Source organism: Theobroma cacao, chromosome 9, assembly GCF_053813885.1.
Source record: "Theobroma cacao isolate CCN51 chromosome 9, ASM5381388v1, whole genome shotgun sequence".
NCBI classification, from domain to species: Eukaryota; Viridiplantae; Streptophyta; class Magnoliopsida; order Malvales; family Malvaceae; genus Theobroma; species Theobroma cacao.
Window position 1 is genome coordinate 7,174,255 of NC_142647.1, and position 21,435 is coordinate 7,195,689.

At 36.2% G+C, this 21,435-nt stretch overlaps 2 protein-coding genes across 3 annotated transcripts; one reads left to right on the forward strand and one right to left on the reverse strand.

Moving 5' to 3' along the window:
• Positions 1-1,873: 1,873 nt before the first annotated feature.
• LOC18588791 (Transducin family protein / WD-40 repeat family protein) lies at positions 1,874-17,990 on the forward strand. Its single transcript, XM_007013433.3, has 20 exons — positions 1,874-3,300; positions 4,013-4,487; positions 5,998-6,085; positions 6,196-6,377; positions 6,529-6,665; positions 7,822-7,888; positions 9,532-9,694; positions 9,783-9,897; positions 10,681-10,756; positions 10,858-11,040; positions 11,562-11,722; positions 12,064-12,169; positions 12,847-13,051; positions 13,140-13,426; positions 13,564-13,685; positions 15,027-15,171; positions 15,305-15,397; positions 16,603-16,676; positions 16,936-16,989; positions 17,074-17,990. The coding sequence occupies exons 1-20, from the start codon at positions 2,285-2,287 to the stop codon at positions 17,372-17,374; spliced, it is 4,050 nt and encodes a 1,349-aa protein (XP_007013495.3). The 5' UTR covers positions 1,874-2,284; the 3' UTR covers positions 17,375-17,990.
• On the reverse strand, positions 17,947-21,145 carry ARP6 (actin-related protein 6). 2 transcript variants are annotated; one of them, XM_018127219.2, is made up of 8 exons: positions 20,316-21,145; positions 19,856-20,075; positions 19,707-19,770; positions 19,331-19,415; positions 19,181-19,231; positions 19,028-19,090; positions 18,789-18,936; positions 17,947-18,664 (listed from the first exon to the last, which is right to left on the reverse strand). In XM_018127219.2, the coding sequence occupies exons 1-7, from the start codon at positions 21,008-21,010 to the stop codon at positions 18,807-18,809; spliced, it is 1,308 nt and encodes a 435-aa protein (XP_017982708.1). In that variant the 5' UTR covers positions 21,011-21,145; the 3' UTR covers positions 17,947-18,664; positions 18,789-18,806. The 2 variants fall into 2 exon arrangements, with proteins under 2 accessions (XP_017982708.1, XP_007013499.1); XM_007013437.3 differs by having other exon boundaries at positions 17,947-18,678.
• Positions 21,146-21,435: the final 290 nt, after the last annotated feature.

Here is a 21,435-nt window from a genome sequence, read left to right on the forward strand (position 1 = left end):
GATTAAAATAGTTTAGAAATTTAGTTATTTTTTTAATTTTTTATAATTAAGGATAAACTCATATAGTTAATTAAATTAATTAATAAAATTATGATTATTAATTGACGTGTAATGTCTTTTAATATGCATCCTTTATATACATTAGGTTCATTTATAAAAAATATAATTACTATTATATATATTAAAATATTTTTAGTATATATACACTTTAAATACGAATATATTTACTTTTTATTTTGCATTAACATTACAAAAATTATAACAAATAAATTTATTAATTATGTTTAAGATATTTATTTTTGATTATTAAAATTTAAATTTTATTATTTGTGTGTTTTAATTAATTTAATTATTAGTAAATTATATGAAATATGTAAGAGAAATATTATTGTATATGAATACGGATTCAGATTCGGGTAATTTGATACTTATAAATAGTATTTTAATAATTTTTTTATATAATTAAAATTTTAAACTGATTAAGGTAATTATAAAATAATGAGAATGTATTAAAATTATGATTATAATAATAATTTTAAAAAATATTCAAGTAATTAATGAGGTTTGAATAATTTATTTTTTATAGAGTTTAAGTTTGAATATTTTAAATTAACAGATACCTGACATCTTTAATTAAAACAAAAAGACAACATTATTGCGCACAGCTCTTTTATTGCTCCACCATCTGGTCAGCTACGCTCAGTGCCTTGGATTTGCCGTTAAACCAACCTCACAACTCTGTCGCAACTCACAACCTTTTCTTCAAACGGCCTACTCAATTGCAGTTACATCTGTGTAGCCAGTGCAGTTTAATTAAATGGGCCATTAGTTTTTCTTAGGGGTGATTAATTGATTGGTTCGATTTGTCATAATTAAAATTTAAATAGATTAAATATTTTAAAAAAATTATTCAAATTTAAAAGAAGATCAAACCCATTGAACATCAAATTGATTCGATAAATTTAATTTTGGATTGCAAGAACTAAAGTTTTATCACTTTTATCTCTTGTAAATTACAACACTAAAATATATTAATTTCATTCATAATCATAGAATACACAAAATAATCTAAATATATATAAAAAAACCAATTGTCATTTCATTTACATAATTATGTCCTCATACATAAATTATCAAATTAACATTCAAAAGTTTTAACTTTTAAATTTTAACATTCAAGATTCAATATAACGAAAATAATAAAATTAATATCTACAAAATAAGACTATCTAACACATGATAATCAACCATTGCACATCATCAACTTAGTAATAAGAAAATATATATTTTTATAAAAATTTAATATATTTATAATATTAATTTGATTTTTTGATCGATTTGGTTAAAAAATTTTAAAATCAAAAACCGACAAAATAAATTAATTGAACCATTTTACTCAAATTACATTCGATTCAATTAAATTATTAGTTCGGTCCAATTTTAACTAATTTTTAGTTTTTTTTAGATAGACATTGCCCAAGGATGTTTTCCGCACCTATTTTTCTTTTTTAAAATTTTCCACCTAGCATTCTTGCATCTTTCTTAGATAGTTTCTTCTTTTCATTATATTAAAATTAAAATGCATTATATTAACATTTAAAAATAACATTTAATATAGAAAAAGATTATTGTGAAAGAGGCCTAAATCATCCTTTTTTGTTTCCTTGAGCAAACTACCAGGAGAATAAAATGTTTATTATTATTCATTTTTATTTTACATAGATAAAAAATTACAACGAGTATTCGTTATAGTAAAATAAGTTACTATCAGAATTTTCAGAATGTATAATGACCCAATCGCAGTCCAACATCATGGTTGTGAAAGCAAGTTCCATCGACATCAAAGCTTATATTTTAAGCATGACAAGAGTAATGGAGTGTGGATTATGTCTTCAACAAAATTAGTAAGATTTTCGCCATAGTGTTTTATAAAAAATAGTAATGAAAATGCTACCCACGTTGACGTCCTGCACAATGCTCATTTGGTTGAAAAAAAGAAACGAGCCACCATTTTTCCATGAACCTCCAAAAAAGGGGAGAACAGAGAGACCATTGTTGTGGAACGAGCTTCCAAAGTGTGTAGTCTCAGGCAAGCTTTAACGGTTCTTACTTTCTCTCTGTACCCAAACGAGAGGAAATCAGCATTTCTCCTTGAAACAAGTTCAATGTACCTTTTGCCTCCTCTCCTTTTCCCTTCGCCCTCGAATTAGGGAGTGAAATTCACCGTCAAACCCGACCCAAAAATAAAAACCGAATTTTCAAATTTCACTTTCCATTTCAGAAAATGTCGATCCCGATCCCGATCCCTCGACCGTTGCCCAGTGACTCATGGGACTGTATGCTCCCAGGCCCACCGAGCCGCAACAACTTCGGATCCGCCGACCTAAGCCCCTCTGGCCTCCTCGCCTTCGCCTGCGGCTCCTCCGTTTGCGTAATCGATTCCCGCTCTCTCCAGCTCGTAACAACCATCCCTCTCCCTCCTCCTTCCGCCACTCTCTCCGGTTCTTCTTCCTCCAATTCCTCCACTTCTCTTTCTCCCTTCGTTACTTCCGTACGGTGGACCCCACTCCCTCTCCGCCGGGACCTTCTCTCCACTGAACCTTCCTCTTCTCACCTCATCCTGGCCGCCGCCGACCGCCATGGCCGCATCTCTCTCCTTGACTTCCGTCTCCGTTCTCTCATCCTTTCCATTGATCCTCCCGATCCTTCTTCAAAATCCGGTATCCAGGACCTTTGTTGGGCCCAGGCCCGGGCTGATTCTTTCCTCCTTGCTTCCCTCTCTGGCCCTTCCTACCTTTCCCTTTACAACACTTCCTCTTCTCGTTGCATCTTCAAATACGACGCTTCACCGGAATATCTCTCCTGTATCCGCCGCGATCCTTTTGATTCACGCCATTTATGCATCATCGGACTCAAAGGATTCCTTCTTTCGATCAAAGTCTCGGGAGAAACAGAAGACAGTATTGCCCTCAAGGAACTTCAGATTCGAACCGATTGTACCGAGTTACTTAAGCTAGAAAAGGATGCTGCTGCTGGAGGAAGTTCCTCTTCTTCTCCTGCTTCTGCTGTTTTCCAGCTTTATGCGGTGCGTTTGGCGTTTTCGCCGCTTTGGAAAAACGTCATTTACGTGACGTTTCCGAGGGAGTTGGTGGTTTTCGATTTGAAGTACGAAACGACGCTTTTCTCTGCCGCATTGCCGCGTGGGTGTGCCAAGTTTCTTGATGTGTTGCCTGATCCGAATCAGGAGTTGGTTTATTGCGCTCACCTTGATGGGAAGCTCAGCATATGGCGAAGGAAAGAGTAAGGAAGTTTATGTTCCCATCTTATTCCTGCAATAGCTGGCCTCCTTGAAATTTAAACTTGACGCGATGAAATAGCTACTATAATGCACAGTACTATGGGTTATTTCAGGAATCAGAAATGGTGTAACTAAGTTAGGAAAAAGGGGTAGAGTAGGTTTTGATGAGATAAAGATAAGTCAATGTGAAATAGTTGGAAACCCTGAAATATCATTTTAATTTAGATAAAATTAGGGGTTCCTGGCTTCCTTCACATAAAGATCATTTTAGTCTATGAATATTATTTTAAATCTATTTCATACGGTGGACTATGATATGGTTTTTATCAACATGTCAACTGTATATGCGTTGGTGCAATAATATGAATTTGCATTGAAGGGAATTCTTTTTTCTATGTAACAAATTAAAGAATAAAAGATTGTTAGTACTCTCATTTTACAGTGTAGACTTTGATTTTAAATATTTATAGCTATTTATTAGTTGATATCTGGTTGAGCTAGAATCATATTAGCAACCAATTAAAGTTGTTGAATTCTTTTTCGTGCTGATATACTTTGATATCACAGTAAGTGGAAGCTTAAGATATTTTTTCACATTTGATCACTTATCATCTATAAATTTTTTTGTTTCCTGAAGTTAGTTGTTAATGATACTTAAAAAATTACAAAACTTTCTGCCCCCAAGGTAATTTACTCGTTTGGATATTATCACAGAGGAGAACAGATACATATAATGTGCACAATGGAAGAGTTGATGCCATCAATTGGCTCATCTGTCCCTTCACCGTCAGTACTTGCAGTCCTTATCAGCCAATCAGAGTCAACGCTACAAAATATAAGCAAGCTTTATTCTGGTTTATCAAATGGTGCATCTGATGAGGATTTTGATAATCCTTTTGATTTTTGTGATGATACTCTTCTTGTTTTTAAGACACGTTTGATGTCCATTTCTGATGATGGCAAACTGTGGAGCTGGATCTTGACTGCTGAAGGGACTGGAGATATGCAGAAGGATCTTATAAATTCTGGAAAGATTGCTGATGTCTCTGAAGAGTCAACTAATACAAACATCACAGTTTCTTCTTACAGTGGACTCACGGCAGAAGGCAGCAAGCAGCTGCACAACATAAATGGTAGCAGAATTCAGCTGTCAAACTCTACTTTTGGCCTGGCAGATGTGACATTTAAGGTTTGCAAATAAATGTCTCACTTTCTAATAGGCATGTTGTAGTAAGTTTTTTTTTCCTGTTGAACTTCTCGCAGTTCTTGCTGAAGACTGTAGTTTAATCAATTGAAAAAAGGGGAACTTTGAAAATTTTACTTCTTTTTTCCTCTTAATTTGCGTCTTTGCCCTGCCCCCAAATTTTTGAACATGCACTAATGCTTTTTCTGTCTCTCCACACTCGCACACATACAAGTTATGCACATTGTCTATTTTCCTTGTCCTACCATACATGTGTCTGTAGACTAAGTCCCTTTTTAACCATAATTTGTGCTGCCCCAAATTAAAGGAAAACCAACTAGGAAAGTCTGTTGCTTGGTTATAAAACTGCTGGTTAAGGAAGAGTTAATGCTTTCCAAAATAGTTTTCTTCTTACCTTTCTGATACCCAAAATCTCTTCCATTAGATGATGCAATTTACGATTTACAAATAGCTAACAATTGATAAATGGAAGATTAGGGAAGCTGTCAAGCTAAAAGGCATTTTTAGCTGAAGGATTTTATTAAAAATATCAACCCTTCTTGGGCCCTGTTTCTGGTGTAGTTGGGGTGGTAAGGAATCAAGTGGCCTGCTCAATGCCAAAAGGAGATGCATAGCTGCATGGATGGGCCTGGCACAATGGAAGTTCAGGCATGAACTTGACATGTATAGGCTTGGCTGACTCTTGCTGGGCCTCAGAGTTATTAGCTTATATTGTTTGTCTGCTTAATCCTCAGGAGATATAGATTCATGAGTCAGGTGGAATTGACATCAAGTGTGATGAAATGAAATAGTCGTAACATAAATTAATTGGCCAGGCAGTTCACAATTTTGGTCAGATGTGGCATTGGACTAGTATTGGGCAAGAACTTAAAGTTAAATCATGGTGCTCTTCTGGCTCAACCCAGCGTATGGCCAGCCTTAGGTGCTTGCTGCTGTGGTGCTGAGAGTTATCTAGTTTAGCATTTAATTTATTCTATATCTAACTGCTTAGCCACTTGCTGCTGCATCTTGCTCTATACTGATCTGTCAAGCTGAGAGGAAAATGACATGCCTACTTTTTATGCATGTTGAAAAGTGAAGCTGGGAAATGATGACACGAGATCACAATGACTATTGCATTGTAAATGTGAAACGTGTTTGAACTGGATGGAAGCCATGTACTGAAATCCATGGGAAATGGAAGAAGTGGTGTTTGACCGGCAAGTTTATTGCTTACCAAATTTTAACATGGTCTGAACTGTAAATCATGGATTTCTTTGTCTGGTGAAACTTTGCTGACATAACTGCATTATGTTATAGTAGTATAATATTCATTGAGTTTCTCTTCTTTATCAAGGATGTGTTAGGTGCTCTGATATAACCTTATGATTTTCTCCTTGTTATTAAGAATGAAATGAAAAACAATTATTATTGGTAAACAACTTCCTTATCATTTAGCCTCCCTACAAATTCTTTGGGTTATTCATGATACTTACATGCCAAATCGCTAGTGCAGATTAGCTTAGTTGGACAGCTTCAGCTTCTTTCTTCGACAGTGACCATGTTGGCAGTGCCATCCCCTTCTTTAACAGCTACTTTGGCTCGTTAGTTCCACCTCCTCACTCTTTCTCCTGAATTTCCATTTCTGTTAAACTTCTGAACTCCCTCAGTGTAAACTTTTACAAGTTGATTAATCAGATTATATTATGCAAAGGTGGGGGAAACAATCCTGCAGTAGCTGTTCCACTGGTTGCTTTGGGGACTCAAAGCGGGACAATTGATGTCATTGATGTCTCTGCCAATGCTGTTGCAGCAAGTTTTTCAGTTCATAATAGTACAGTGAGGGGTTTACGATGGCTGGGTAATTCAAGACTGGTTTCGTTTTCTTACACACAGGTAAAATATCAAGCTTTGAAGAATCATATATGTCTAAGGCATCATAGTTAGCTTCATTTCTTCCTTGCTCCCTAGGCCTTCCTTTTCTTCTGTTCAACATTGTTGCTTTCTGGTGATAATTGATTACTTAATATTACTTGTATGAACTCAGGTAAGTGAGAAAACTGGAGGCTACATTAACAGGCTTGTTGTGACTTGTCTTAGAAGTGGGCTTAATAGAACTTTTCGGGCCTTACAAAAGCCAGAACGTGCACCAATAAGAGCTTTAAGGGCTTCTTCATCTGGAAGGTTTCTTTTTTCCCCTAAGTTCTCATATTGATTACTCAATGCATCAATTTAGCAGCATCCTTTTTTTATACACTCATACTTTTCCTTAATGCCAAATTGCTCCTTCAATATTACAAATTTTTATTTGTCTCCACATCATAAAAAATGCATGATGGGTGAAGAGTGTGCCACATTAACTTACATGTGTAAACATAAATTATCGAATAAAAGGGGGCTATGACATGGATGCCAAACCCTAAATTACATGTTTCTATTATGCGTTGCAATTTGATTATGATTGTTGTTTAATATTTAATATTTACCGTTATCTTAGAAATAGTTAATGCAGCCAACATTAACTGGTATGATATAAATATATTTTGGTCGGAAACTCTATAACTGTTAATTTGCTCTCATATCTGTGATCAGAACTTGGGTGTTGCAATGCATGATAAAGTTGGGGAATTCAGTAAGATGTGCAAGGCAAATGAAACTGAAGTTGTACAAAAGGCTTGGTCATGAAGGCCGAGAATAGAAAACTTTAGCATACACTTCATAACATTAAACTTTGAAGATAGAGACTAGCATCCTTGGTTCAGGTGGGTGGTTTAGCATTGGTGGTAGCCAAGGGATCTCGGAAAGTATGTGATATATATTCTTGTCTATTAGATGGTGGACCATCTCTCCCTGCTAGTTGCACTTTTTGTTATGAAATACGCAACAATCCTAGTTTTTGGAAAATTCAATTTTCATTTATAGTTAGAGAAGGTGGACGGAACTTGGGAAGTGGCATACTTTGTTGTAAAAGATAAGCAAATTAATTTATGGAAATATTCAGTAGGATAAAAAATATATTGTATCAGGAATGAGCTCTTAAGAAAAGAAATGGAAAACATTTACTGAGAGGACGAAAATTTTGTAAGTTTTAGGGAATGAATTAGCTGCTTTTAACAGTTTATGAAGCAATTTAAGTGTAACAGCTTTTCTCAAATAGGTTTGAGATTTTTTTTAGGCTGTCAAATTTTGATGATCATAATCCTTTATATGTTCAGACTTCAGACCCATATAGCTGACTTGTGGTGTTGATGTTTTTCAAATACTGCTCGGTTCTTTGTGTAACCTGCTCTTCCCTTTCAGGAATATGTGGTAATATCTTGTCATTTTTTAACCTTTTCAGGTATCTTCTGATTTTATTTCGTGATGCACCTGTTGAGGTTTGGGCAATGACAAAAAATCCAATTATGGTAAGTGTGATTGATACTTCAGATTCTCTTGATCTGGTTTGTATTATTTCTAATAATTTGACTTTTTATTTGCTTGTTGCTGGCAACCGAGCTTGTTCATTTCACTATATACCCTTCTGTATGAGGATATTTTGACTTTGATGACTGGCTTTCTGATACTTTATTGTAGTGAAGGGTTAAACATATTGTCATTTGTTCACAACTCCTATTTTCGTGTTTAGTATTTCATTAGGCTTCTCAAATTACCGGTATTGCTGCTGTTGCACAGAAATAAAGTAGCAAGAGCGAAGATAGAAGGATTATTATGGTTCTTGTAGACTTATTGAGGGAGAATCACCTTAAGGTTTTATTTTAGGATTATTGTTAATATGTGGAATATTAAGTTTATGTTAGTGTTTTATGGCTGATACCTATAATACTTTGATGGATTATTTTTTTGACTGCCTTGACATTATTATTTATTGAGATTCCTATTTTTAACTCTGATCTACGTTTTCTGCCCCTTTCCCTAACTGAGACATCATTTATAAACCTTAAAGGATGTAGTCACTGTGAAGGAGATGGTAACCAAATTTGTGAATGAGAGTGATTCAAGTTTCAGAATGTTTTCCTCATCTCAACATAAAATGGACCATAGGCTATGCTTTTTGAGTCCTTTCACTTACCAGCACTTCATCTAAAGACACGGCTTTACTTTAGAGATGCAGGATGTTCTGATGTAAAAGAGAAACCTGATGATATTTGTCAGGATTTGTCATTTAGGATGTTTATATATTAGCCTTAAAGGAAGAAGGATGATGTCTTTTTGCTTGCTTTATGCATCTCAACTAGTGGATTTTGGACAGAGTACATTGTTTGATCTTGCATAAGGGAAAAAAGATGGAATTTGTTTCATTTGCATAACATGTGTCTTAGTTTTGAGAAAGCAGAACATCATTTATATATTTTCTGTTCATGTGAAATTCAAGTGCTATAAATGAATAGTAGAATGTTCAGATATTGTTTGGAATTGCGCCTCCCATTTTGTTTTCCTTTGTATTTGAATATATTCCTTGTTAATTGAGGTGGTACATGACACGAAGGTCATAATTGACTATTGGAATTAGTGGCTCCTAAAATCTCGGAAGTCTGAATCTTATAGGAAGTCATTGAAGAACAAAATGGATTTGTTTTTGCAACCTCAAAGAAGCATATTAAACTCAATAATAAGTTTAAAATTTCACGGCTCCATGACCATTTCATCAGTGCGACAGGTTCCTATTGTTCTGCATGTGTTTTTTTTTTAAATATTGTTCTGCATGTTAGTAGCTCCTTTTGCTTAATAAGACTTTATTTTGTCTGAAATTATTTCTTGGATTAGTTCCTTTTGCTTTTCCCTTATGATTTCCTAGGAAGCTATGATTTTTTTCCTTGAGTTTTTTATTGTGGAAGGTTTTTGTATCTTCATATTTAACTTTCCTTGAAATAATATATTGCCAATAGGTAAATTCAGTTCTTGTTTTTTTTTTATTGATTTTGTGTTTATTCTGATTTTTTTTTTCAAACATGTATAAATCAACATGACAGCTATACTAAATTTCATCTTGGTTGACAGTGTCTAATTTTTAATTTAGATAATTATTTTGCTTTATACTTCCATGTAGCTTAGATCATTAGCTCTTCCATTCACGGTATTGGAATGGACTCTTCCAACAGTTCCCCGACCAGTTCAAAATGGTCCCTCTAGGCAATCTTCCCTTAAAGATAGTACAGCTGCGGCACCAGCAGAGGCAGCCTCATCCACAACAGCATCTTCCTCAGATTCTAGTGGGATTCTTTACTTGCCATCATTTATTATGTAGACCTCTGTCTGGCCCAAATGATTATCTAATTATACTGTAACTTCTATATGCAGGGGCAGGGAACTCAGATGGCTCACAAGATGACACTTCTGAGAGTTTTGCATTTGCACTACTTAATGGTGCACTTGGCGTCTTTGAGGTTCATGGCCGAAGGATCCGAGATTTTAGGTAGTATTTATCGTACATGCTAAGTACAGTGTTATGACATTAGGTTGCACCACATGCTTTTAAGGAAGTATATTGTTCTTTATTTTAGGTTATATATTAGCCACCTGTTTTGCAGTTTTTCTTTCCATCTGTACTACAGCTTTGCCCTGCTAGCAGGCTTGAAGTTCTATTATTCAGTTTTAATGTGTTAGCTATTGTGGACATTGGTATTTGTTTGGGCTAACTTGACTTGAGCTGTGAAGTGACCTTATTTTGGTTATCGGACGACAATCCACTGCTATAATGGAGCTTGGACAAAATTTGTCCGTGCATGGCTATTGATTTCACACTCTAACATGCACAAACACATGCATCCTTGTTGCCATAGTTGTAGTGGCAAGTCAGGATCTTAAAGATGTTGTCTTGGAACCTAAACATGTTGACAAGGAACCTTGTCAGTTGTGATTTTTCCAAACATGGAAGTAAAGATCCAATATCATACGGAATGAAAATGATTACTTTTTTAATCAAGTTTTTATTGAATGTATACAAGAAAAAAATAGAAAGGCCCTACGTTTCAGTCAGTTTGCTACTTGTGCTATAGATTCTTTTTGCTTAAGTTTTCCTAATTTTTCTTTATTTTCTACAGAAAATATCTAAGTTTTAATCCAAAAACATTATGATTTATTGCTGATTACATTTTACTTGTGTTCTCTTAGCTCTATTCTAAATTTTTCATAACATATAATCACAGTATCTCTCCCTTTTTTCGTGCACTAAAAAGGATCCTTTGCTTGTCTCCAGACCAAAATGGCCTTCTTCTTCATTTGTTTCATCTGATGGATTGATTACAGCCATGGCGTACCGCTTGCCTCATGTTGTACGTATCCTATTTTAAATTATTCCATCCAATTTGTAGTTTATATTATTATCTTTTTTCTTTGGAGATTTCTGTAGTCACTGACATCATTAATCTCTCAGGTCATGGGGGACAGGTCAGGTAACATAAGGTGGTGGGATGTCACTAGTGGCCATTCTTCCTCATTCAACACTCACAGAGAAGGAATCCGAAGAATCAAATTCTCACCTGTTGTTGCTGGAGACCGTAGTCGAGGGCGTATTGCTGTACTATTTTATGACAATACATTTTCTGTGTTTGATCTTGTAAGTGTGAAAATGCATTATCAATTCTTCTTCCCTTCCATTGATCTATCATTTGCAATTTTCTTGCAATACTTAACATTTGGTACATATTATGTGTTTTATGGTAGCTGGTGTGTTGTCTTAGCTGTACGAAAATGGATTCTGTTTTCTCATAAGAACTGAGAAGTGACTACCACCTTTTATTTTCTATATTAATGTGTTTTATTTGTGAACTTTCTTTGGTCTCTGCTTTTTGTAAATTTGGAAGAAAAATTAAAAAAGTTTAAGTTTATTTTGCGTGCCTGCTCGGTAAGCTTTTCATCCTTTCTAAATTTGTATTTAATATTATGCACTAAGAGGGTTAGAAGCCTTGTTTTGGGTTTTTGTTGCTAGACATGTTTCTCATTGGGACCTTGCATGGTCATATTCTGTGAAATATAGAAGTTGACTTTGTCAACTTAAGTGGTGCCTATTGGGTGCAGGACACCTTTTGAAGGATATTTCTACATGTTAGTCTAATGTTTAATATTTGTTATTCGCAGGATTCGCCAGACCCATTAGCCAATTCTCTTTTACAACCTCAATTTCCTGGAACCCTTGTATTGGAATTGGATTGGTTGCCTTTGAGGACTGACAAGAATGATCCACTGGTTTTGTGCATTGCAGGAGCTGATAGTAGCTTCCGTCTTGTTGAGGTTAACACGTATGTGCCACACTGTTTTCAGTTCTCTTAACTTTTCTTCGTTGTAGTTAGTCTCTATATGACAGGATGCCAAGAGGACCTATTGTTTGTTATAAATTAGTGTACTCAAATATTTTTGATGAAATTTGTTTGGAGCTGTAGATGGGACTTTTTCGTTGCTTTATTAGAATGAAAGTATTATAGGTTTGGAGTGACTATCAAAGAGACGGATAGATTAGGTCAGTGATAAAACGATGGGTGGATTAGTTTTGGGTGATGTGAGTAATGCTATGCTAGTAAAGATATGATTCATATGAAGTTGATTACTTTGTACTTTAGTAACCTCACTTGTTTTCATGCAGAAATGACAAGAAAGTGGGCCCTGGGCCACTGCCACGAAATATAAAAGAGAGATTTCGGCCTATGCCTTTATGTTGTCCCATATTACTTCCTACACCCCATGCCCTGGTAACAATCATTCTGCCATTTTATTTTTGGTTTAGTAATTGATATTGCTAGTATTTTTTACTTTTATAAGCTGCCAACCACCAAAGGTTCTGTTAACAGATGATGGTATGTTACATCATTTGTAATTAGCAGAGACATGTGCAACACTAAAACACTAGTTGCCTTTTAAATAACCGTAAAAATGGTCCACGGGTCTGTTTACATTGATGAAATGTGCAGTGTACTCTTAATTCTCTGATTTCTAACAAGTTCTGTTAGATATGATTTGGATATCACATCAACAAAATACCACGTCAGCACCCTAATGGCTAATGAGCAACTGAATTAGTAGTTTCCTTGATTGCAGAAATGGTTGAGTACGAGGATTAAACTGTTAGAAGTTAGACTAAAGAGGACTACATTGCATGTTTCTTCAAAAGTATAGGACTGATGGAGCAGTTTTACCTTAAATATTAAATAAAAAAGAAGCCATAAACAGAATTGTTAATGTTGACACATTGGGGTTGCCTCCACAATCTAGAATAGGCTGAGGGATGGCTATTGAAATAGGGCTACTGGAGTTGTTCTGCTTACCATGAAGCTTCATTTTCTCTGTTTATTGTCTCAAAGGTAAAATGGGCATTCAAAGAATTACTTATGACTGACCATCTATTTTCATGTCTTTTCTTTTATTACAGGCACTGCGGATGATCTTACAATTGGGTGTAAAACCCTCTTGGTTTAATACTTCTGGTACAACTATAGATAAGAGGCCCCATTTCATTCCAGGAACTGCTTCATCCTCAGGGGATCTTCGCAGTTACATGATTGAATTACCACCTGTTGGTGATTCTGTAGTGCCAGAATTGCTCTTAAAAGTATTAGAACCTTACCGAAAGGAAGGTATGTTTTTGTAACCTATTTAGAATTCCTAATTCTTCTATTCAGACATTAGTTTTCCTTATCCTTTTCCATTATTGCATTGCTCAAGGCTGCATACTCGATGATGAAAGGGCTAGATTGTATGCTACCATAGTCAGTAAGGGTTTTGCTGCAAGGTTTGCCTTTGCAGCTGCGACATTTGGTGAGGTCTCAGAAGCACTTTTCTGGTTGCAGTTGCCTCGTGCTATTAACCACTTGATGAGTAAGTTAGTAAATAAGTCTCCACAGAAAGCACCTCTTTTAGCATCAAATTCAGAGCTTGATGACACGTCTCTACTTAGTAGAATTACATCAAAGGGGAAATCAACACCTGAAAATGGGCAGAGGGATGCATTGGTAAGTCTTTAATGGTATTGACTGTCCTATGGTTAAATAGTTTAAAGGGCGAGAGTTTCATTAGGTTGTCCTTGTGTATCTATTATGTCTTGTGATTTTAAAACTTTTGCTAGCAATACATATTTTCTGATTCGCAGAGTCAAGGTCAGCTTAGATTAATGGCTTTTGAGCAAGAAGACTTGTGGGAAAGTGCTAATGAGCGTATCCCTTGGCATGAGAAATTGGAGGGAGAAGAGGCAATTCAGAACCGTGTACACGAGTAAGTTCACCATCTTAATTTTTTTTTTTTTTTGCTCAATCTTTACGTTATTTTATTGCTATGTTAACGGTTGAACAATGAAGTTACTGCAATGTCTTTGTAGAAGTGGATGCAAGATGTTCTAAATTTATTTAATGACTATGTAGAACCTGTTACTTTTGCTACTTCTTTTTGCTTCCAGAAGAGAAAAGCAAGAAAATGTTTTTGGATACAAAAGCAAATATTTTTTTTTCGTTAAACTTTTAACTTTTGTAAATAACCAAATGCATGATTTTACTTTTATATGGAATAATTATGATAGACTTGTGTTGCATTTTAGTTATTTGTTCATTTTTAATCTATTATTACTGTGTTTTTGCTGATATGCATTTGCATCTTAACAACTTCTGAAAAATATAAAAGGCAAATATTCAAAGAAAGTAGCAAAAGTTCCAAAAAAATGGAGTCTTATTTTCTCATAAGATAATTGAGATACTGATTTTAATGTTTCTTTTTTTTTTCAATAATACTTTTTATCTAATGAATACATTAGATGTTTCATGTTCATAATTCTTTTAGATATACGGTACACTACTGGGAGTTTACAAACTTTGTGGATGCAATGTTGCCTAGAGTTTCTAGCTTGATTTCCTATTATTCTCTCTTTAACTCCTTCTTGTCTTTTTCTGCAGTTATTATATTTTCTTCATAATTTCTTCCGAAATAGAACTGAGTTAGTTTAATTCTAGACCAGGCTGAAATCAGCCTAATTAACCTGAAAGTGAGCTATCCAATCTTTTTCAATGCTCCCCATAGTACACATTAATTCTGATTTATAATTATGGTGCTGTAGTTTGAAGATTTTAAGCCTTATCTACATCAGACAGTACGGGGACGCTTTACTAGACATAAGAGCTACTGATCTAGTTTTAGCTTGGTATGACCTTAAGTTTCTTGTTTTAGGAACTGCTACCTTTTCCCAACTAGTTAAAACCATCTGCTTCTTAAACTGCAACTTCGGAATTGGCAGTGCTATGTCATTATCAAGGACCTGCATCCAAGCAGAGATGAGAAGTGCACTATGGTAATTTTTCAATTTAGTTAGGTGGTCAATTTGTTTAAATCGAAGTGTATAGAAGTTCAACTCCACTCAATATGCACTGTGGTAACTTTCTCATGTTTTAATCTGATTGTGTGCAAGTCCTAGTATTCATGAGGACATTACAAGGACCTAAGGGTAGGGAGGAGGGGGCAGTTGAACGATAAACTAATCCTTCATTTGAAGAGTGACATTCACTAGGCCAATTCTGTGTTATTCAGTGGCTGCCACACTAGTAATTGTACTTTGTGTTTTATGAGCAGGCTTGTCTCAGTTGGGAACTTGGAAGGTGCTGTCAGTTTATTGCTTTCAACTTCACCAGAGAGCCCTTACTTCTATCCAAATGCTCTCCGTGCAGTTGCTCTTTCTTCTGCAGTTTCAAAATCTCTTCTTGAGCTGGCAGTTAAGGTGAGGATTAACTTTGATTCTGTTTCTAGATTAGAGAAATGTGATTTTTTAGGTTTTACAATCTTTCATGTCTATTTTGGTATTCTTTTAAACTGTCCTATTTTTGGCTGCTATTTTACTTCTGTGATCATAGGTGGTTGCTGCTAACATGGTAAGAACTGATCGGTCACTATCTGGCACTCATCTTCTCTGTGCTGTTGGAAGGTATCAAGAAGCTTGTTCACAGGTTAGGTTCTGTTTGTTGAAAGAAATCTGTGTTTTTCAGTTTTCTTGAAGATAATCATCGAAATCCAACCCAATGCTTGTTACTTTTCTTATTTTGTGTCTAATAGAATCCCCAGGATTTTTTTGTTGTATTTTAATCTTTACTTACATATGATTTGTGCATGTTGGTATGCATTCACCTATCTATCTCTACATTGGACACTCGTAATGGCTAGGGATGTAAATAAACCAGTGTGTTGAAGGGCTCATGGATGAGCTTGACTAGAGCTTGTTTGTGTTAGGTTATCAGGCTAAATAGACATACATAAACGACAAATTCAAGCTCATTTAATGAATGGGTAAGAGTTTCAATATTGGTGAACTTGGCTCATTTATATTCACTTGAAGGCTTGATAAGCAGTTTATAAGCAAGCTCAAGGAGAGCATGTTTATCCTTTTGAAGTTGACCAGTTTGAGTGTCAATATCAATATCTTTTAGTACAAATCAAGTATAAAAATCTGTCATATCTTTTAAAAGTTCATGTGACCTAGGAAGAGCTTTAGCTTGGCAAGTTTTATACAAGCCAACTTCCAACAGCCGTTCTTGAGCTTGAGATGAGCTCAGTTTCTGTTTGAGCTTAGTAATATCCAGTCGAGTGGTGCCTAAGCAAGATAGAGCTTTGCTTGTTTGCACACCAATGATAGCAATGCTATTATTAAACCTTGTGGCTCACCACTAGTTGTTTATCAACTTTATCCTTGATTCTGTTTTCCTTATCCATCAATTTGAATAAGTTTATAATAATGTCAATATGGGAATATGATTTGACAATTGGATGCCATCCTACTGTATATAACTGCAGATGAGCCTCTATAATGCAAATTAAACACAGTTTACTTGGAGAAAGATTTGAACAAAGTATGTGCTAATGAACTCAAAAGAAAACATGTTGGATTCTTCTGTTCTACGTATTCTACAAATGAGTTGCACAAACGAATAGATAAATTACATGTAAAAGAGAACCAACTTGTTGAATGATAAGAGCTGGTTGATAGAAGCTTCCTTTAGTTATGGATGTTTACTCTCAGAATTTGGCCTCTTTTGTGGCACTGGGTACTTGAGTTGGGAAGAGAATGATATTATTTCTCAACATTGCATAGATCCGCTAAGCATTATGCTTCCTTGTTGTGAGTCTCTTGATTGATGGTTTTTTAACATTTATGCAGCTACAAGATGCTGGATGCTGGACTGATGCTGCTACTTTAGCTGCGACGCATTTAAAGGGATCTGATTATGCCAGGTTTCTGATTTATTTCTTCAGATAAAACATCTTAGGTTTTTTAAGCAGTTAAATTCGTAGCATTAGCTTTACTCTATGTGATGGCTTAGCCTTGTGCTTTTTATTCTATGTAACATACGCATTTGCTATGTTTATTTTAAGCCAATGAAGATTTGATCTCCTGGTGCAAAGCTGTCAATTTAATTTATTCTTTAAGATATTTAGCAACTTAGGCTCTGCGTGGTTAGGATACCTTCATTTCAAATTGTTCCTTTTGCAGGGTGTTACAAAGATCGGCTGAGCATGTCCTTCATGCTGAACACAACATTTGGAGGTAATAGTTTTTCTTAATTGTTCTTGTAGTACTTGGTACCCATTGCATAATTGGCATTCTAAAGCTTAAGATGGTTGGATGCAGGGCGCTTATTTTATTTGTTGCAGCTGGTGCAATCCAGGAGGCATTGGCAGCCCTGCGTGAGGCACAGCAACCGGACACAGCTGCCATGTTCGTACTGGCTTGCCGTGAAATTCATGCAGATATCGTCACTAATTTAGTAGGCTCAGATGATGAATCAGGGTCAACAGTCAAGGATACACTGGTTAACTTGCCTGGTTTAAACCCAGAGAATGAAGATGTGGTTGCAGTGGGTGAATATTTTGGGCAGTACCAAAGGAAATTGGTGCACCTATGCATGGACTCTCAACCATTTTCAGATTGACTGGGCTAAGGGAAAAGTCGTTTCATTTATTTACAGTGAAGCAATGTGGATATTTTGTTGGAAGAACGTATAACACCGGAGGGCCAGCAGGATGGTCAACTTCACGGATGAAAGAACAAGTACTGAAGCAACTTTACGGAGTAGGCAAACCTATTTGTTTTGGAGCAGACTCATTGTCCGATTTAGCGCAAAGCTGGCTGTTTAGAAATACGTCAAAGATGTAGTAGCTCGGTGCACAAAATTTTGGATGCTTCTAAACCTTCACCCCACAGAATATGGTTTTCAGGAGTGCGGGATGCAGCTGCTGCTCTCACGAAGAGGAATTTATTTCTATAGAAGACATTGGTTGAGTTATATTGTTTATTGATAGTTGCACATCGTGGCATTTTCATAAAGAGAAACTCCAATGCTGATCAGTCTCATTGATTCCTTTTTCAAACAGTTTTGAGCGATGTAAATTGTTCCATAGGGTTACCCTTATCCGTATTATATTTTGATACCCATTTGAATGGCATATAGAGGATTCCATTCTATTTAATTTAGTAAGAAGTATTCGGGGCAATTGCAATGCCTTGACAAATGAACGGGAGATTCCTGTTGTTCATGACAGCTATAAGCAGAGTGAAATCAATAGCATTCTTTGTGAATGTAACTGTTCATAAAAAAAAAAAAAAAAAAAAAAACCATGATGGTTGTCAAACCAACAGCAAGATTGTATGAGGTATGTTTTCAGGGTTGGCTCCTTGGTTGTCATTAATCATAAAGCTAAATCATCTACCCACCAAGCTAAAAATGGGCACTTGGAATACATGAATATTAAGTAACATCCCGCAACTGAAGACAGGAATCCTCATCTCTTGGATGCAACCATACCAAACATGTCACTTCTTTCACATATTTAGCTTCCAAATAACATCTTTGATTGATTGGAGTAGGAGTTTGTCAGCTGGCTTCTGTGTCAGAGTAATGGAGGCTAATTTCATCTCCAACACACTCCTTTCACAGGAAAACACATCAAGAGGCCATATTGTAGCAACTTATCAAATCAAGTTGATGAGCATGACAAATTTGCTAAGGTTTCTGGGTATATGTGTAAGCCATCTAACAGCAGTTGATATCCAGCAACATCTTCCCCCATATGGCCTGAAAAATTTGCTCAGGTTTCTATGTACAGAATTGCTCAAATTTGTCAAAAGAATGCTGTTCACCATAGAAGAGAAGCTCATGTCTCATAACAGCAGTTGATTTCCAGCAACATCTTTCCCTCATGTACAGTTGCATCAAGAAACTCTAGAAAAATTAAACTGACATGATTTGACATGTGTTCACTATTTAAATGCCTTGTAAATTTCACCAAACACCACAACCTAAATGCCACATAAAGAGGCATTAATATTCAGTAGAGATAACATACCTTCAAGATCTTGAGTACTCAATGAAAGAATCTCCTCCGACATCGAGCAGATCCAAGCTCCTCATATTCAGCCTTGGTGACACACATTGATTCATATTCAGGACTGGATGCCAAAAGTGAACCCCCTCGCCACACACCTAGTATTGGACTGACAAGCATCCCAAAGATTTTACCAAATGGGAAGAAATAGCATTTCAAAGAAATAGCATATTAATACTTTATTGAAGGTGGGATTTTACTCTTCTTGAGTTGTTATCTTCACTTGATAGTCATCTGGAACAAGAGGACGCAGATCCTTTTCCCTAAATTTAGCATAAAATTACGAGTGAAAATCAAAGTGGCACTGCAAATTGATACTAACACAGTCAAAATGGTAGAGGGATTAAGCTTACAGTCTTTCAGCAAATCGAGGAAACAATGTGCTTCCGCCAGTCAATATTATGCTGTTCAAGCACAACGTTTAAATTGTAAGTGGCATAAGCAAATTAAATTTGACAAAATCAGACACTTTATAAGATTGTACTTGAGGAATATAAAACCACCTTTGAAAAAGTACAGGATGAAGACAAGGATGGCATGCATTGACAGCACGAACAATGCATTCTGCTAGTCCAGCCTCATTCATTCCTGAAAAAGAGAGGGGCTTTAAGTTGGCACTTTATCATTGTTGAAGTACTAAGAAAAAATGAAACAGTATTCCCATTTCTTACATTATTAGTCATTACACAACACATCATTTTCTCAAATGCTTTCCTCCCTATCCCATGCTTTGACAAATTAGATGCTGATTTTAGTGAAAAATTCCAAAACTCACTGCTTCAAACAAATTAGATACTGATTCTAGTGACAAATAACTAATTGAAAATGTTCTACATTGATTCCCACCCTAGAACTAGGAAAAAAGCATATGATACACACCCAAATCTGCAGGTTGGAAGATCATTTCCGGGACAAGAAACCGTTCATTTGTTAAGTCAAACTCCTGTAACAGGCAGCCAAGGCAATAGTTTGAGTATCATTGAAAATGGATAGGCAATCACCCACTCAGTAAGAAAGACGAACACTACATTTTTAGTTAAATCCACTCTCTTCCTCTCCTCACTCTTCTCCATAACTTCCAAGTGATCTGTCTCTTTCTTTGTTTCCACAGCTCGTGAAGGAGTGGCTCCATCTGTCAAAATACGATGCCTCTGCGCCGCTTCCGGGTCTTTAACATAACCCTTTGTGTGAGTAACACCATCAGGCAAGACGTAAGTACATCTAAAAAGATTGTCGTTGCCACGTTTCCTGTAAAGATTATCTACACCATTTTAAAATAGCAGAACAAATTGCTTATTGCTTTCACAGCATTTAAAGAGCACATTGCAAGTAATAATAATATTTCAAGAAAATAAAAGTCTCATCTTCACAAATGTTCCTAAAACATATTTGCAGGAAACAATTAAAAGGGTTTAAAGAAAATAAAATAATTCACTGGAATTTCAAACTCGCCATCAAAATAAAAACTTTATTTTTTGTTGTATTTACCGGGCAACCTGGAGATCTCTTTCAACATCAACAGAAACAAAGCAAAGCTTCTCTTTAACATCATCCATTATAAAAGTCTCATCCATTACATTAACCGACCGATACGAAACCAATTCTTTCAAATAATTAGTCAAAGCTTTCCCTCCCAAATCGATCCTCTTCACCCCATAATTCACCGTAAAGTTCTGGAAGACCGGCGCCGCATGCGTAAACGAGAACCCACAGTCCACCACCAAACTACACTGTGCCTCCGAAACCAGCCCGTATGGACGGCGGCTGGCCTCGTAGAGGTGGACGAGGGAAGGCGAATCGGCGACGTAGAGGGAGTTGAAGCCGAAGTCTTCGAAAACGAGTTCGTCGGTGGAGCGTTGGATGGAAGGGAGGGAAAAGAGGGCTTCGGTTAAGAGGAGGGAGGAAGAGGAAGGGGTGACGTGGAGGAGAGAGGTGAAAAGGTGGGACCATATGTCTCGTTGCAAGTCGGGGTTGATTAGGTAGCCTCGGTCGATGGGGCGGCGTATGGCAGCGGAGGTTAGGTCTTCGGTTGTGGAGGAGAGGGTGGTTGTGGGGTGGAGGAATTTTTTGGATGTAAGAGGGCGGTAGAGGCAGTTTGGGATTACGACGGCGGGGTTGCGCTCGCCTCCTTGGCCCGCTTTTAACAGGCCTCCGCCGTTGTCGAGAACGACGACGTTTGACATTGGGGAAATGGGAGATCGGTTCCTCGAAAGGGGTTGGCGGGTTTTTCAGGATTTATGAGAGGATTAAGGAGACGCTGGGCTTGAACATGTTAGAACATGGGAGCACGTATTAATAAAATTCATTTATACTTACCGACACTTACCGTTTGGATAAAATAAAAGGGAAAGAAGTTTCTTGGTCTATCTAAAGGAAGCAAGGTAATCTATCAATAATTTTTTCCATGAGTTTTGCATTGTAATTACCATCACTTAAGATGTTAAATGCAGTTGACTGTCAATTTATATAAATTTATTTATCATTTTTTAAGTCCTTGTCTAAAGGAACGATGGGAATTGCCATGGATATCCAAATTTAGATGGTGCAAACTGCCAAGGGAACAACTCCTTCCTTGAAGTAAAATTTAGATGGTGGCGTATGTTGTTAG